The 17,778-nt window shown below is 38.3% G+C and overlaps 1 protein-coding gene across 1 annotated transcript in view; it reads right to left on the reverse strand.

Annotated features, from left to right (window-relative positions):
• Window positions 1-17,778, reverse strand: part of CD109 (CD109 molecule) — a gene marked incomplete at both ends in the record, with an annotated part of 123,047 nt that overhangs the window by 86,094 nt on the left and 19,175 nt on the right. Inside the window, 3 exons of the mRNA XM_084258676.1 lie at window positions 910-1,035; window positions 5,190-5,420; window positions 10,977-11,005. Of these exons, the coding sequence (XP_084114802.1) occupies window positions 910-1,035; window positions 5,190-5,420; window positions 10,977-11,005 (386 nt within the window). The remainder of the gene's footprint in view (window positions 1-909; window positions 1,036-5,189; window positions 5,421-10,976; window positions 11,006-17,778) is intronic.

The raw sequence follows: 17,778 nt of genomic DNA on the forward strand, positions 1-17,778 counted from the left end.
CGTCAGTAAGTAACCTGATTAATATGCTGTTTTAAAAAGGATAAAGGTGATTCATTAGCATATGGAAAAGGAAAATTATATTTAGTTCATGATAAATGACTATTATTTAGCTTTCAAATATTCATGTAATAAATCTTACTTCTAATTCTGTACAAAGCCCTGTGCAAAGTAACAGAGATACAGGAATGAGCAAGACAAATGGTCACTGCCTTTCAACAGTGAGAAGCCCTGTTTTAATAGAACTGTTTTTAAAGCTCTTGTCTATAAACTTATATATATTCAGAGAAATCCAATGAAAAATGGAATAATATTTTATGAATCTTCAAACATCACAGGATGACAGAGGAGAAAACCAAAGGAAAAGATGGAGGGCATTTTAATTCCCCTGACCTGTTAGATTGCAGAGCTACAAGAGTTAACAGCAAATAAAGAAGTGGAGGAGTTGAAGAGAAAGAAGGGTTGAGTAACAGAAGATTCATGTGACAATTTAAAGTCACTGTTTTTTTTTTTTAAATAAAGAGAAAGTAATTATTTTAATCCTTCATCAGGAGTAATTATTCTGGCACATAAAATCTGTAAAACAATAGCTATGTATTCATTACTTAATTTTAAAATGCTTAGTACATACAATGAGTAAAGTAGCATTTAATCAACTGTATACTAAAATGCCAAAATACTTTAACCTTCAAATATTATATTATGTAAAAAACAACACCGGTTAAAATTCTAATATGCTATAATGAAGGTTAATCCATTACTATACATAGCAAATTAAAAATAAACCTCTTAAATTATCTAAATGTTCAGATTTATTTTTTCTGTTCTTTGAATGACTTTGGAAATATTGCCCTACCTGATCTATTTAAATCATTTTAACATTCCCCACCCAAAAAACATTTTTATACTCACATTCACTTGCACTTGAATGGACCAGTCACCAAGTATTGGATGAGAAGACAGCTGAAAAGTTTTAGAAACAACTCCAAGATCACTTTTCTCTGACAACCACTGTTGAATCAAATTTGACTTGGGGTCCTAGAATGAAAACCATCCATGTTAACACTACATAGGTTACCCAAGTACATGTGTGCCCTAGCAAGTGGTGATGGGTACAGCAGCACACCCAGCCATGTCCAAAATCTGGCACAGTGATAGTTTTTGGAAAATATCAGCTCTATATTACAAAAGAAGACAGTGTCTTGAGAACATTTTTTTATGCTCCACCTTTTAATTCGTATCAACACATTTCCTTCTGCATGAAACACTACAACACATGTCCCCAAATCTGTGTTGTGTTGCTGTTGCTGTAAGTGTCCTTATAAGAACACTGCAGAGATAACAGGCACACTGTGTGTCAGGCACTCTGCTTATCATTACAACAGTTGCATCTTTTCAATCCTCCTTAGGGTAGGATTATCCCACATTATTGTTGGGAAAATCGATGATGCCTAGAGTGATGAGGCAAGCATTAAGCTGTAAGGAGAATGAGCACTAAGGTGTAAGAAGCAATTGGCTGGCCCAAAATCATAGCTCCCATCTGTGAAAGATTTAAGGAGTTAAATCCTTGTGTTTTTAAATTCAACAAACATGTATTAACAGATGTTAACCAAGGGGGTACATGAAAAACACTTCAGTCATCCTATACCATCCCAGACAGGAACCCCTTCAGGCAACATTTGCCCAAGTCAACCAAGCAGTCTCCCATTCTTCTCACCTTCTAAGTCCTGTCAACACTCTTTAATCTCTCTCTCATTTGTCTCCTTTCCATCTTCACACCCAGCCACCACATCCTGTTTTCTAACTATTGCAACTAATCTCCCTCCTTCAGTCTTGCTCCTCCAATACATCTTCCGCACTGCCAACAGTGTGATCTGTTTGCCACACAAACCTGAGGCTAAGGCAAAGTGGTGGAAATGCTTGATACAAGCAGTGAATAAACTTTGGCTATGATCCTCATATAAGACCACTTAGGTAACAAGTCTTTACTTGCTTACAGAACAAAGTCAACACTCCTTTGCATAATTTACAAGGTCTAATAATCTAATGCTACTTACATTTCATTTCTAGGCTCAACGTCCTCCAAACTTAATAGACTTATTTGAAATCACCCCAAAAGCATCTAGGCCTCTACCCGCTGCATAGAATATCCTCCCTTCTTTACCCAAGTAGTGGAATAAGCACTAATGTCTAGTCTTCCACACAGGCTTCTAACAAACAGGAGAAAGGACCACTTCCCTGGTATCTCTGGAGTTCACCCTTCTTAAATACACATTACTATTTAAAGCACTCATTGTGTTACAGGGCAGGGAGAGGGGCAAACCTGCCTGCTCCAAATAGGTTCTGCCATCCACCGCATCAACACAAAACATATAAGACTTTAATGGAAAGGAACTTTAGTATAATTAATAAACAATACAGGAAAGACAAAGAATATTGTTTCTAAATCAAGCACCCAAAGTTACCCATCCCCTCATGGGTAAAAGTCCACCCAAATGGGATTGGCCCAGAGCAAGGCCCAAAGGCCTGCCACAAGTCTAAAGCATCTTTCAGTGGGGAACACAGAAAAGACCAGAAACAACCGGACAAGTCTGGAAGGAAAGGAGCAAAATCAAAATGAAGATAAAAACTGCCATTAACAGCTCCCCACGCATCTCTCACCCACATCTGTTTCACCCAGTCCACGACCAAAAGGCAAGCGCAATTTCTTCACGTGCCTCCTCCAGGTCTCCTTCTGGCTCTCCATCCTGCTTCCTTTCTTCCTCAGTCCCTTCTGTAGCTTCTTCTCTCTTAGCTCATCTTCACCCTCCTTTGGGTGGAGCAGGAAACCCGGAACCTCCCCCTTTCCTGGGGACCACCCTGTTATAATTGGTTATGGCGGAGGGGTGCATATGGGGGAACTGGTGGGTTTTGTTTGTTTCTTTGTTCCTAAGTAGACTATGAGCTCCTAAGAGCAGGGAGAAAAAAATTTCTATTATTTTTATTCTCTATCCTTTGACTAGATATGGTGGGTTGGCCCAGTTATTAGAAGTCAGAAGAAACCTATCTCCCCAAGTGGGGAGGAATATAAAAATCATAGGTAAGTACAATGTTGAGAAATGAGATGGAAGTAGTCTAGTAAGTGATGGAGGACAAGAATAGAAAAAAAAAACTGAAAAGGAGGTGCCACAAGACCAGAAATCTGACTCACACAAGGAGGTGGGGGTAGAAGAGATTAGCATAGCCGTTGACACAGCTTTGGAAACCAAGATCCTTAAGCATGCAAACAACACAGTTATGGAAACTAAGATCCTTATGCAAAGATGACACAGTTGCGGAAACTAGTATCCTTACATGCAGACTATGATCCTTAGGCACAGACGCCTAGATTACAAAACAGAACATCCAAGCAGGTATCTGAGGGCAAGGGGAGGGTCCATCCAAAGGTAAAGATACGGAGATTGAGCCCATTGTAGAATCTCAGGTCCCTTTCAAATTCTACACAGTTATCCAACCTTAGCAACCAACTGATGACTCACAAGGAGTGAGCCCCTCCCAAACAGAAAAAGACTGTATCAGATGTGCAGTCTCTGCACAGGCTCAGAGCAGCACTCCATCTGCCCACCTGTGCCTATGCAGGTGCCTCTTTTCACCAAATCTCTCCCTCTACAGGGCAGCAGCTTCCTCCCTGCCCGTGACCTGTACTTGCCAGGACTTCTCTTCACTGACCTCCCTCAGTAGAGGCAGCTCTTCTCAAGGCTGCCCGCCTGCAACCATGCAGGCCTCTCTTAGCAAACCTGTCCCTTTCAGGGCAGTTCTTCCTGCCCGCTTGTGTCTATGCAAGTGCCTTTTACTCTTCTGTCCCTTCACCAAATAAACCTGTTCTTTAAATATAACTAACATCTCTGTCTCGTGGCGAAACTCGCCTGGGAAACTTGCCACATGTCGCTGAAACGGGAGCTCTAGGTGAAACCTTTCCCAGAGTGAACCCAAGGACCCCCGCACTCCAAACCCAATAACTCCAAAAACGACAACAGTAAGCAAAGCATTAATGGTTAAAACCAAAGATGAAAAATAAGTCAAGAATAAGCAGGTCAACCATCCTTGACAAACTCAGAGGATGGGCGCTGTAATCACAGCTGGCTCTGTGGCACATGCCACAGCCGGATGCAGGGAAGGCTCCAACATAAAGTTAGAAATACAAAAAGCTAATAAATATATGCTGTCTAATAATTAAGGGAGTGAAAACAAAAACAATGAAATACCATTTTTATTCTGTTTTTCTGACAAAAATAAAAAATCGTAACAATAATCCCCAGTGTTATTTAAATTACAGGGAAAGAAATGGTCATTCTCCACTGTCATTTTTTCTTTTTAAAAATTAATTTATATATACATTTTAATATATATAATTTTATATATTTATTTTATATATTTATATTTATTTTTTATTTTATATATTTAATTTATATATAGTTTAATAATATATATTAATATATATTTTTACATCATTTTTCATTTTTTTACTGATGTATTTCTTACCTTGTGAGAGTGTATACATTTCTTCCAGTGGAGCCAAGGCCCCACAAACAAAGTCTGACTTTGAATCTGGAGCATCTAGAGGATCCGGAGTGAATGAGATCATCTGGGTTTGCCCTGCTGCTCCAGGTCAGAGTGACAGCATAACCTCAGTGTATATACCCCTAAGTCACCAATACCTGTTCCCACACCAAGCCCGTACCAGGAACAATAACTTCCTCAATTGAAAAAGAGTCAGGGCTAGTTACCATACAGTACTGGAGGCACTTATTTCCCCAGTTTTAAGGGACTGGGGAACTAGCAGGATGAGGCCAGAATGAGAGTAGTCAGGCATGTTTTTCTACCACTGAAAAGCCTCTGAAGCACCTTTCCTTCCTGAGTTCTGTTATTGGACAGGCAAAATGAATAATACCCAATAATTAAAACAAAAAAATAAAAAAACACCTAACATCCCTGAATCAGCTGTGTTCAATATTTTAACAACATCCTATAGTCACATTTAGCTGGGCAAGCTAGGTCCCCAGGTATGAGGCCTCCTCCCAGTTCTCAGATACACTTCTCCACCTTAGCCCGCAGGTTGTGCTGTGTAAGTAGTACAACTTCCTCTGAGTCAGGGCTTCGTAGTCCCACTTTTTTAGTGAGAAGTTCATATTTCATTTATGTCTGGCACTTACCTTAATCAGAATATTTAAAGAGGTTTTGTAAGGCTTAAAATCTGAGAAGAGTGTAACAATACGAAATTTCACTTCTTGCTTTGGCTTGTACAGGGACTTGTCTGTTTGAATAAAAACAGATATTCTCTTGGTCTCAAATGTTAAGAGAGTACTATTAGAGAATAAAATCCCATCCTCAGTACGTCCAGTGACACGTAGCTCATACATCTCATTTGAACTGTTCAAAGGTATCTGGAAAAAGAGAGAGATCAGTCTCATATCAAAGTCTCATATTTTACCTCAAAAATGTTTTATTTATAAGTTAGAATGGGGGCCTCCCTGGTGGCGCAGCGGTTGAGCACTGGGTTGCGAAGCTGCCCGCAGCCTCTGCAGGGCCGGTTCGATCCCCGGCTGCTCCCCGGCCACCGGAGGAGGGTCCCACATGGCGCGCAGACCTCTCCTGCCGCCCGCTGCTTCCCTCAGCAGTGTACTTCGGTCCTTCTGCCTGCTCTGCTCCCTGCTCTGACTCTGGTGAATTCTCTCACCCTCCCGCGCTTCTGACTGTACCCAGTGCATGTATAAACAAAACAAACAAGCAAGCAAACAAATAAATAAATAAAACTTGCCTCTATTAAAAAAAAAAAAAAAGATAAGTATCACAACTTATTTAAAAAAAAAAAAAAGTTAGAATGGGAAACTTTTTTAAAAGCATTGTCAACAGTAATTGCAGTGTTGAAAAACTGGCCACTCCCAGGCACCAAAGTAAAACAATCTGTGTTCTCTCTTTTAACATCCTATAGTGTATTCTCCAATTAAATCACGGGTTCCTGGGATACAGACACGCTCTCTCAGCAGCCGTCAGCTTGTCCTCTCCTATCGCAAGTTCAAATTCTTTCTCACTAACAGTCCCTGTGGGTCAACATATCTAATATCCTTCAAAATTCTTTTCCATGCCTCACCCTGAGGCAGTCAATCAGTGAAAAACACATTTTTGGACAAATTTGTTTTCTTAATATGCTCTCTAAAATTCCTCTCTATAACACTCTTTTCCTGTGTCTTCTCATCACGTCGAAGCCCTGGTAAGGGTGAAGGCACTGGTACTTCTATTACTAATAGAATTCCTACCTTCTAGCATTAACAGACTGAAAACTACACTCAGCAGTTTGCATGAACTGTGATTTTACCTTAAAACAGCTCATAAGGTGAGAGTTCATATTAAGCCCATTTTACAAACAAGGAAACTGGAGTTCAGGAAGTATGTCCAGGGTAAAGGAACTGCCCCACAGTGAATGCCCAGCCCTAATGAAGCCTTCAGAGGACTGCAGCTCTGGTGGGCATCCTGATTGCAGCCTCCTAAGACCCCAAACCTTACCACCCAACGATGTGCATCCTAAATTCCTAACCCACTGAAAACTGGAAATAATAAAAATATATTGCTTAATGCCAAAGTTCTGGGATAACAGATTACACAGCAATATATAACTTGCACAGCTTTTAGTTGACTTTCATATTAATAAAGCTAAGGTTCTGAAATTATATTCTCACTCCTTTTGCAAATAAGGTTTGTCCACAGAAAGCTGAGAGGGGATTTTCCAGTAATAGCCCACACAAAGTTAGCAATGTGAATAAGAATATGAAGGAAATGTAACAAACCTCCAACAAAATGGTCTGCAGGAAACAGGAAATATTTAGGGAGAAAAGTATTGTCTGCAATTTACTTGGACATGTATTTTAAAAATAGGATGGGTTAGGGGATGGACAGAGAGCTGGGTACATGGATAGATTATAGTAAAGCAAGTATCATAAAATGTCAATAGTAGATATCAAGTGCTGGGTATAGGAGTGTTCACTATGAAATTCTTTGAAGTTTTTTCATATATTTGAAATTTTTTACATTGTGTATTTTTAAATTTTTATATATTTTCAAATTTAATAAAAGGTTAGGAAAAACAATAACATCAACTTCAAATCACCTGAGTACTGATTTTTGCTTTTCTTCAATAAATAAATATTTATTTATTGAACTAACTCCAGGTGTTCTAGGTGCTTGTGAGTCAACATGAACCAAGGATGTGTGCCCTACTGGGATCACACTTGCATTCTTATATTCTATTCTCTCAAGTGATACTGTTGCCCACCACTTGCTGGTGGACAATAAATGGATTTCTTATTCTAGCCTGGACTGTCTGAAGTCATCTCACTTTCTTTAAAAAGTTTTCTTGAGGCTTCCCTGGTGGCACAGGTGGTTAAGGGCTGTGCTAAGAAGCTATCCGCAGCCTCTGCGGTGCCTGTTCAATCCCCGCCAGCCGTGGAGCAACCCACATAGCATGGCAGCCCTCTCCTGTCTCACCCACTGCTCCCCTCAGCAGTGTATTTCAGTCAGTCTGCCTGTTCTGTTCCCCACTCTGTCTCTGGTGAATCCTCTCACCCTCCCACACATCTGGCCTGTACACAGGTTCTTGTATAAATAAATAAATCTTTAAAAAATAAATAAATAAAAGGTTTTCTTAAGAAGATTGAAAAAGGGGCTTCCCTGGTGGCACAAGGGGTTAAGACGCAGACTATGAAGCTATCCGCAGCCTCTGCAGCATGAGTTCGGATCCTTAGCCAGGGAGCTACCCACATGGCGCAGCAGATCTCTCCTGACTCGCCCACTGCTCCCCTCAGCAGTGTATTTCCATCGATCTGCCTGTCTGTTCCCCATTCTGTCTCTGGTGAATCCTCTCATGCCCCACACCTCTGGCTTGTATCCCAGTTCTTGTATGCATAAATAAATAAATCTTTAAAAAAAAACTGTATTAGTGATTACTGTGAAAACAAACTTTTAAAATATATAAAAAAGATCAGAAACAAAAAGTGTTGACAATGGTGTGAAGAATAGGGAACTCTCATGCACTGTTGGTGGGGCTGCAGACTAGCGCAGTCCCTATGGAAAGCACTAAGGAGGCAGCTCAAAAGATTAAAAATGGATCAGCCATGTAACCCAGTAATTCCACTCCTAGACAACTACCAGAAAAATTCGAAAATACAAATTCACAAGGAAACTTGCACTCCCATATTTATTGTAATAATATTTACAATAGCTAAGCTGTGGAAACAACCCAAGTGCCCAAAACAAACAAGTAGAAGAAGAAGATATGATATATATACACAATGGAATATTATGCAGTGATCAAAAGAGATAAACTTATGTCATTTGTGGCAACACAGATGGAGCTCAAATGGGATAATGCTAAGTGAAATAAGTGAGAAGGAGAAAGATAAATAATGGATAGTGCCACTAATATGTAGAATATAGAGACACCAAAGTAAGGGTTAAATAAAGACAAGCTTAAAAACTAATCTTTGAAAGCTGACTACAGAACTGAGGTATCTAGAGGGGGAGGGGGGAAGAACAAAGAGGCAAGGAAACACAATGGACTATGGTGGTAGACTATGGATGATTTTTTGGTGGTAGGGACACTAAGGTAGCAATGCCTGAGGGAGAAGGGAGGACCTTATACTTCCAAAATGCCAAGAATAATGTAAGCCAACTTTACTTTAATAAAAATAAATAGAATTTTATTTATTTTTTCTTTAAAGATTTATTTATTTATTTATACAAGCACTGGGTATAGTCAGAAGTGCAGGAGGGTGAGAGAATTCACCAGAGCCAGAGGGGACAGCAGAGCAGGCAGACTGACGAAGTACACTGCTGAGGGGAGTAGTGGGCGACAGGAGAGGTCTGCGCGCCATGTGGGACCCTCGCCCGGCAGTCGGGGATCAAACTGGCACTGCAGAGGCTGTGGGCAGCTTCGCAACCCAGCGCTCAACTGCTGCGCCACCGGGGAGGCCCCTAAATAAAATTTTTAAAAAATAAAATAAGAAATTGTATTTATGTAAAAAAAAAAAAACCCTCCCTTTTAAATTGGATATATTTACAAAGAGAACAAAATAAATATTTTCTAGCACATTTTGTATAAAACATAATCTTTATACTAAGAATCAAATTATGTTTTTAATTAACATCCTTTACAAGACTGATTTTAGAAACAATGAGCTAATCAGCTATTAAAAACACATTTATTTTAATGCAATCCTAGAAAATTCATATTTTGAAGAAAAAATTCATGAGGGCCTTAAAAAAATAAGAATGTAAATGTACTTTGAAAGTTGTGTCTATTTTAATTGAAAACTCATAAAAATGCAGAACCTTCTATTTGTGCCAAGCATCATCAAAGTTTCCCACTTTATGACTAAGTCTTTAAAATTCTGTTTTCTTAAAAAGGGATATACTTTTCTTTAGTAAAGTTTTCAATAAATAATTGCTATATCTAATACAATAGTATAATATTTAAAAAGACATTAGCGTTTCATATAGTAAAGACTTCAGAAAATTATTGCGGCCAAATTTCTACCTAGTGATAGCTCAACTGAGTAGTTTACACTGCCATTGTTGCAATTAACATGCCTAAATGCCTTCTCCTTTCAGCCTTTGTATACTTCTGGCCTGTGTAACTGCAGACTTCATCTATTGTGGTTAAAGCTAAGATTAAATCCCTTCCCATTCTTCAATAGGTCAAGTACATTATACAGAATTTATTTCAGTCTTATCAATGGAATATTCTTTCAACAAAGATATAAACACACAGGCACTAACCTGCATCTAACGTTTTAGGTTTTATTTATGCAATCTAATATTTTATTATCACTTAGATTGGGGCCTTCCCCCCACTTCCACCTGCTATACCTCTTTTCCCTCAACCTTTCTGCTTAACAATAGAAAAAGCAGAATATTTCTTAGTAGGTAAAAAATATAATAGCTATGGAATATAAGCAATTTTTATAAAGCACTATTTGGAGCAATTCTCTAGGAAGGCTCCAAGGTGAATGTGCTTGCTTTCTTCACAAATAACCTTCAAAAGTTAATGGCTCACCAGGTAATGCTAATCCTATACAAATTATGTAATGTATCAGAGTCAAAGTCATTAAGTCATCTATTCTCAGAAATAAATGAATGTTGAGGTCTATTACGGTGCACATTAAACACATGAAGCCCAGAAACAAAACATTAAATAATAAAAGGACAAACTTCCAGATCAAAGCTATGAGAAGTAGGATTAGTTCATCACACAAATAACATTTAGTCATCAGATTTTATGAGTCACTCAATAAAATAATAACAGCAATTTTAAAGCACTTTCACATCTCATTTCGCCTCCAAGGTATCCCCTCTGAAATAGAGACAGTATCTTTATCCCCTTTTCCAAGCCAGGAACTAGAGTGAGTTGAGTAAAGCACTTGCCCCCGCTACAAAATGACAGGGAGTACAAACAGTATTTTTAATATTTTAAATATCAAAAGTAATGCAAATATTAAATTATGAACAAAAAAATCAAAATTTTAAACCAAGACAGAATCAGCATCACTGATGTTTCTTTTTGTTTCTGTTTCAGGCTCCACCAAGACTCAGCATGGCACTACCCTTTTCCAAGAGGAGGAAACTGAGGGACAGTGTTAATTACAGAGTCTGTAAGGCCCATGAATGCAGAAACAGGGTCAAAACAGCCCAAGTTACTGTGCTAATAGTCCAGGCCAGTTTTCCTCACTGAGAGTTCTCTATTTTACAGGAGGAAAATCTCGGCTGTGAATTTGAAGACCTAACAGTCAATCTTCTTGAAGGAATATTATTCTTAGATAATCCTGAAGTGGAACTCAAGGCAAACTCACAAGGAATATGAGTTGATGAAAGCCAATAAAAGATTAATTTATTTAATTCACTTATGTGCTATATATTTCTGAAGCCAAAATTTTTAAACAGGTACTTACTGATGGAAGAGTCAGTGTCTTGAAGGAACCTAAAATGAAAGCAGGAAAGAAAACAGAATCATAATTTGATTTTTTTTCAACCCCACAAGAATCATAATTTTAATATAATATAATACAGTACTGGCAAGCAACTCCTGACACTCTTTAGATGGAGGAGGAAGCACAAACGCACAGAATCAAAAACTAAAGATTGTTTATGTTATATTAAGTTTATGTTAACCTTATGAATGTCAGACCAAAATAATTTTATTCATGCCCAGAAAAACCTGAGAGATTATTGCATAGTCTTGTGCCAAAGAATTAAGGAAAGCTGGGTCTGACTTAAAAGGTTGTCAGTGGATGAGTCACCCCCCAAAAAATTTTAACTTCTACTTCTTTTTCCATTATCATTTTTGTTGCCACTAACTTGTTGCTGTGTTCGTTGCTATTCTAAGGCTATACATGTTTTAATGTAAGGTTTATTCCTTATGTTCTCATACCTTCATGATAAAGGAAGAAAAGAAAGGCATTAGTCATGTCAGGGGTGAGCTGGGACTCATAACTGACTCATTAGGGTTAGAATGATGTACTCTTTTCATATAAAGTTTTTAAACATGGGGCTGCTAGTTTCACTCATGCTAATTTCTCATCGGTTCCATTTATTTACAGGGGAAATTTTTTTCAAGTAAAAAAAAAACAGGGAATACTTATCCAAAATTCCCTTTTAAGTGACACAAATTCAAAGGTGATGGTAGACTGCCAATTCCATCTCTTATTTAAGATATGCATTAAGGACATAATTAACAGGAAAGACATGGTCCCTCTCCTACAGAAGGTCACAAAGGATCTATCCCATGGGAAGAGCCAGGCACCAGAGCACAGCACAGAACAGGATTAAGCAAGTGGCCTCAGGAATCAGACCATATTCTATCCTGAATCAGCCACATAGCAGCACCATCCTTGAACAAGTTAGCTGACTCTCCAGGCTCAATTTATAAAGTGAGAGTGTTAATAATCATACCAACCTCATACTATAGTTGTGAGGAATAAGTATGCTAAGGCCTATTACGTCTACAGCACAGTGCCTAGCACATAGGAAACACTAGATGAAGCAAATCACTACAGTGCCAGGAAGCCTGATGAGTTACTCACTGGAGATATCAGCACACCTCTGGAGCAGTGCCCTTCAAATTGTTATAATGGAGCATGCAATAAAAATATATAGTACAGGGCCTCCCCGGTGGCACAACGGTTGAGCACTGGATTGTGAAGCAGCTCGCAGCCTCTGCAGCGCCGGTTTGATCCACGGCCACCAGGCGAGGGTCCCACATGGCGCACAAACCTCTCCTGCCGCCCACTGCTCCACTTAGCAGTGTACTTCATCAGTCTGCCTGTTCTGCTCCCCGTTTTGGCTCTGGTGAATTCTCTCACCCTCCCACGCTTCTGACTGTACCCAGTGCTTGTATAAATAAATAAATAAATCTTTAAAAAAAAATTTAGTGCACATCATCAATGTCAGCTTAGATTTATAAAATTATTTATATGTACTTTCTAAATGAAAATATTGATTAGAAAATCTCAATTTCCTGGTTATGCTTTATGAAATAATAGAAATAAAAATTGGTATTTTCTACCTACACACTTTAAATGATCTTACACCCCCACTGTGAAGACCAGTGTCCCAATGGGCCTCATAAAATACAAATGTCTTGAGAAACACACAAGGAGCTCATCAAAATCACTGATCACCTAACAGAGATCAGTTTATCCAATAGCTGTCATCATGAGAAGCAAAGAGCAGATCTCTTTAATAGGACATTGGACAAAAAGCAGCTTATTATAAAGGTGAAGGAATAATAACTGAACAAGAACTGCAACAAAGGTAAAAGGGGAAGACACCCAAAGATAACAATGCCAAGATTGCGGGTAAGGGGTAATCAGCCAGGTGAGGAAGGGAGGGGAAGAGTTTCCAGGCAGAGTAGAGGCAAAGACAAAGGAGTTGAGGTCCACATGTTTCTATTAAAGTAAAGAACTCGGTAACACAAGACTCTGGGCAGAGAGAATATAATAGAGATGAAGACCCAGGCATGGAAAATTGGACTGCCATATGCCAAAGAATGAAACTAGACTACTCTCATACCACGCATGAAAATCTACTCAATATGGATAAGACTTAGACATAAGACCTGAAACCATAAGATACATAGAAGAAGATGTAGGCAAAACACTCAAAGACATAAATTTCAGAAACATCTCCAGGAGAAAAAAAAAAAAAGAGAATATAAACAACTGGGATTATATCAAACTTAAAAGCTTCTATACAGCAAGTGACAGTAATCAAAATGAAGTGACACCCTACAGAATGGGAGAAAACACTTGCACACCATACATCAGATAAACAACTGATATCACAGATCTACAGAGAGCTCATACAACTTAACAAAACAAACAGATAATCCAATCAAAAATGGTCAGAAGAGGCCAGCAGACCAAACCCAGAGGGGGAGCTGGCACCCAGGGCCGGGGCAGACCGGGTGTGGAAGAGAGTGCCTGTCTCCAAAGTGCCATTTTAGAACAGGGACCTTTCTTCAATAAAGGCTGCTTGAATCTGGCAGAAGGCTCCCCGTTGAGCCAGAGAGAGAAGGTTCTCTGCGCAGTCAGAGGTGAGCTGAAGGCCCCCACAAACCCGGTCCCACCTGGCAGGAAGTCGGAGCCCAGAGGAGGCTCCAGAGATTTGGAACCCAGAGTGCAGTCCAGCTGTCCCACCTCTAGGGAAGTCTGTGGGACTTCAAGATGCACCTTTGTAACTAAACACAGAAGAAGGAGAGATTCTGTGACAGTGACCATTAATATACTCAAAATACCACTGCCTCACTAGACTTCTGGCATAACAGTTTTTGACTCGTTCGGATTGCCAGTTTCTGAAACTCCTGAAAGAACACACCAAAAAGATGCCAGCCAGTACCAGGGGCACAGTGTCCCAACGCATAAGGCAAATTAGAAGACAGGCAGCAGGGAAAAGAAAAACTACGTCTCAGAAAAAAGACATACCACCAAAAAAAAAAACCACCCACCAGCTTGCAACTACGGTGACTTGGAAGAACTTCTGAGCCTTCCAGAAAAAGAATTTAAAATTGCCGTGATGAAAAAACTGATGGGGAAGTCATTAAGGAAAACAATGCTCAGAAGAATGAAATTGAGTCCCTAAGGAGGGAAATGAAGGAAATGCAAGAGATCAAAGGAGTAACAGAAGAGCTAAAGAATGCTGGGGAAAGGAGTGATAACAGATTAGAGGAAATGGAAGAACGAATAAGCACTCTCGAAGACACAGAAATAAAAAGAACCAAAACAGAAAAGGAAAGAGAAGTACAAATGAAAAAGACTGAAGAAAGACTTCGGGAACTATCTGACTCCATGAGGAAAGGAAATATAAGAGTTATAGGAATCCCAGAAGGAGAGGAGAGAGACCTAAGAACAGAGAAAATATTCAAGGATATAATTGAACAGAACTTCCCAAACATAAGAAGGAGCTGAAAATTGATATACAAGAAGGAAGAACACCAAACTTCCATGACGAAAGGAAAAATACAGCAAGACGCATAATAGTAAAGCTCCCAAGAATCCAAGACAAGGAAAAAATAATGAAGCTGACAAGAGAGAAGAAATAGATAACATACAAAGGAAAACCAATCAGACTGACATCAGACTTCTCCAAAGAAACACTATGGACAAGGAGAGAGTGGAGGGACATAGTCAACAGACTTCAAGACAACAGATGCCAACCAAGAATATTCTATCCTACAAAGCTTTCCTTCCTCTATGAAGAAAGAATAAGGACCTTCACAGACAAACAGAAACTCTGGAATTTCATTACCACTAAACCCCCACGCCAAAAAACAGTACAAGGAGTGCTAAAGCCAGAACATCAGAGGGACGAATAACAATGAAAGAAGGCCATAAAAAAAAGTTATTAAAAGAATAAATAAATAAAATCAAAGGAAAGACAAACACAATGGCAAATACAAATGCTAACAGATCAATATTAACTCTAAATGTAAATGGACTAAACTCTTCAATAAAAAGATACAGAGTCGCAGGCTGGATTAAGAAACAAAACCGAACCTTTTGTTCTCTCCAGGAAACACATTTGCTACAAAAGATAAAAATAGACTCAAAGTTAAAGGGTGGAAAACAATCCTACAAGCAAATGGACCAAAAAAGAGAGCAGGAACAGCGATACTTATATCAGATAAAACAGATTTCAAACTCAAAAAGGTAAAAAGAGACCCCAACGGTAACTACATTATGATCAAGGGGACAATACTTCAAGAAGAAATAACACTCATTAACATATACTCACCAATCGAAGGAGCACCAAAATATATCAGACAACTATTGTCATCTTTGTAAATAGACATCAGAGAAAACACATACATAGTAGGAGACTTCAACACACCACTATCAACAATGGATAGATCAACGAGACAAAAAATAAGTAAAGATACTAAAGCTCTAAATAAGGATCTAGAGTGTTTGGGCTTAACAGACATCTATAGAACACTAAACCCAAAAAAAATCTGAGTACACATTTTTCTCAAGCACACACGGATCATTCTCCAGGATCGATCACATACTGGGGCACAAGACAAACATCAACAGATACACCAAGATTGAAATCATACCAACCATCTTTTCTGACCATGAAGGAATCAAACTAGAAATAAACCATAAAAAGAAGGCAAGGAACTCTCCTACCTCATGGAGATTGAAACCCACACTACTGGAAGTCCACTGGACTAACGAGGAGATAAAAGAAGAAATTAAAAAATTCTTTGAATTGAATGACAAGGAGGACACCAATTTCCTAAATGTATGGGATGCAGCAAAAGCAGTAATAAGAGGAAAATATATAGCAATAGAGGCTCACATCAACAAACAAGAAAGAACTCAAAGAAACAACCTAATCTCGAAGCTCAAAGAACTAGAAAAAGAACAACAAAAAAAATCCAAAACCAGTAGAAGAAAAGAAATAATAAAAACCAAAGCAGAAATAAATGAAATTGAAACTAAAAAAACAATCCAAAAGATCAATGAAACCAAGAGCTGGTTCTTCGAAAAAATAAATAGACAAACCCCTAGCCAGGCTCACAAAGGAAAAAAGGGAGAAAGCACAGATAAACAGGATCACAAATGAAAGAGGAGAAATCACAACAGAAACAGCAGAAATCAAAAGAATAATCAGAAACTACTATGAACAGTTAAATGGAAACAAGTTCAACAATCTAGAGGAGATGGACAAGTTCCTACAACTCTACAATCACCCAAAGCTAGATAAAGAAGAAATAGAACACCTAAACAGACCAATTACAAGCAGCGAAATTGAAATGGTAATCAAAAACCTCCCCAAAAACAAAAGCCCAGGACCTGATGGATTTACAAATGAATTCTACCAAATGTTCAGAAACGAATTAATGCCTATTCTTCACAAACTCTTCCAAAAAATTGAGAAGGAAGGGATAATACCAAACACATTCTATGAAGCCAACATTACACTAATACCAAAACTGAACAAGGACAACACAAAAAAAGAAAACTACAGACCAATCTCGCTAATAAACACTGATGCAAAAATCCTCAATAAAATTTTAGCTATCAGAATCCAACAATGTATCCATAAGATAATTCACAACAACCAAGTAGGATTCATTCCAGGGACACAAGGATGGTTCAACATCCGAAAATTAATCAACATTATCCAACACATCAACAAAAAGAAATATAAAAACCATATGATAATATCATAGATGCTGATAAAGCTTTTGACAAAGTGCAACACCCATTCATGATAAAAGCCCTTGAAATTCTTGGGATACAAGGAACATACCTCAACATCATAAAGGCCATATATGACAAGCCAACAGCCAGTATCATTCTCAATGGTGAAAAGGTGAAAGCATTTCCATTAAAATCTGGAACAAGACAAGGATGTCCACTCTCACCACTGCTTTTCAATATAATACTGGAAGTCCTAGCCAGAGCAATAAGACAAGAGAAAGATATACAAGGAATCCAAATAGGAAAAGAAGAAGTCAAACTATCTCTATTTGCAGATGATATGATAATATACATAGAGAACCCCAAAAACTCCACAGAAAAACTAATTCAACTCATCAATCAGTTCACTAAAGTAGCAGGATACAAATCAACATGCAAAAGTCAGTAGCCTTCCTATACACAAACAATAAATCTGAAGAAGAAGAAATCAAAATAACCATCCCTTTTATTATCGAAACAAAAAAAAATCAAATACTTGGGAACAAATCTAACAAAAGAGGTAAAGGACCTATACAAAGAAAACTATAAAACACTGTTAAAAGAAATAGAAGAAGACACAAAGAAATGGAAAGACATCCCCAGCTCATGGATTGGGGAAGAATTAACATTATTAAAATGGCCATCCTACCAAAAGCAAAATACAGATTCAATGCTATTCCAATAAAAATTTCAATGTCATTCTTCAAAGAAATAGAACAATTATTGATGAAATTCATATGGAATCACAAAAAACCCCGAATAGCCAAAGCTTTCCTGAAAAAAAAAGAAGGGAATGGAGGCATCATACTCCCAGAGTTCAAACTATACTACAAAGCCACAATCATCAAAACTGCATGGTATTGGAACAAGAACAGACACACAGACCAATGGAATCGAATAGAAAATCCAGAAATAAACCCACAGATTTATGGTCAACTAATCTTTGACAAAGGAGCAAAGAATATGCATTGGAGCAAAGAAAGTTTGTTCAGTAAATGGTGCTGGGAAA

Source organism: Talpa europaea (genome assembly GCF_964194135.1).
Source record: "Talpa europaea genome assembly, chromosome: 2".
In the NCBI taxonomy this organism is placed as follows: Eukaryota; Metazoa; Chordata; class Mammalia; order Eulipotyphla; family Talpidae; genus Talpa; species Talpa europaea.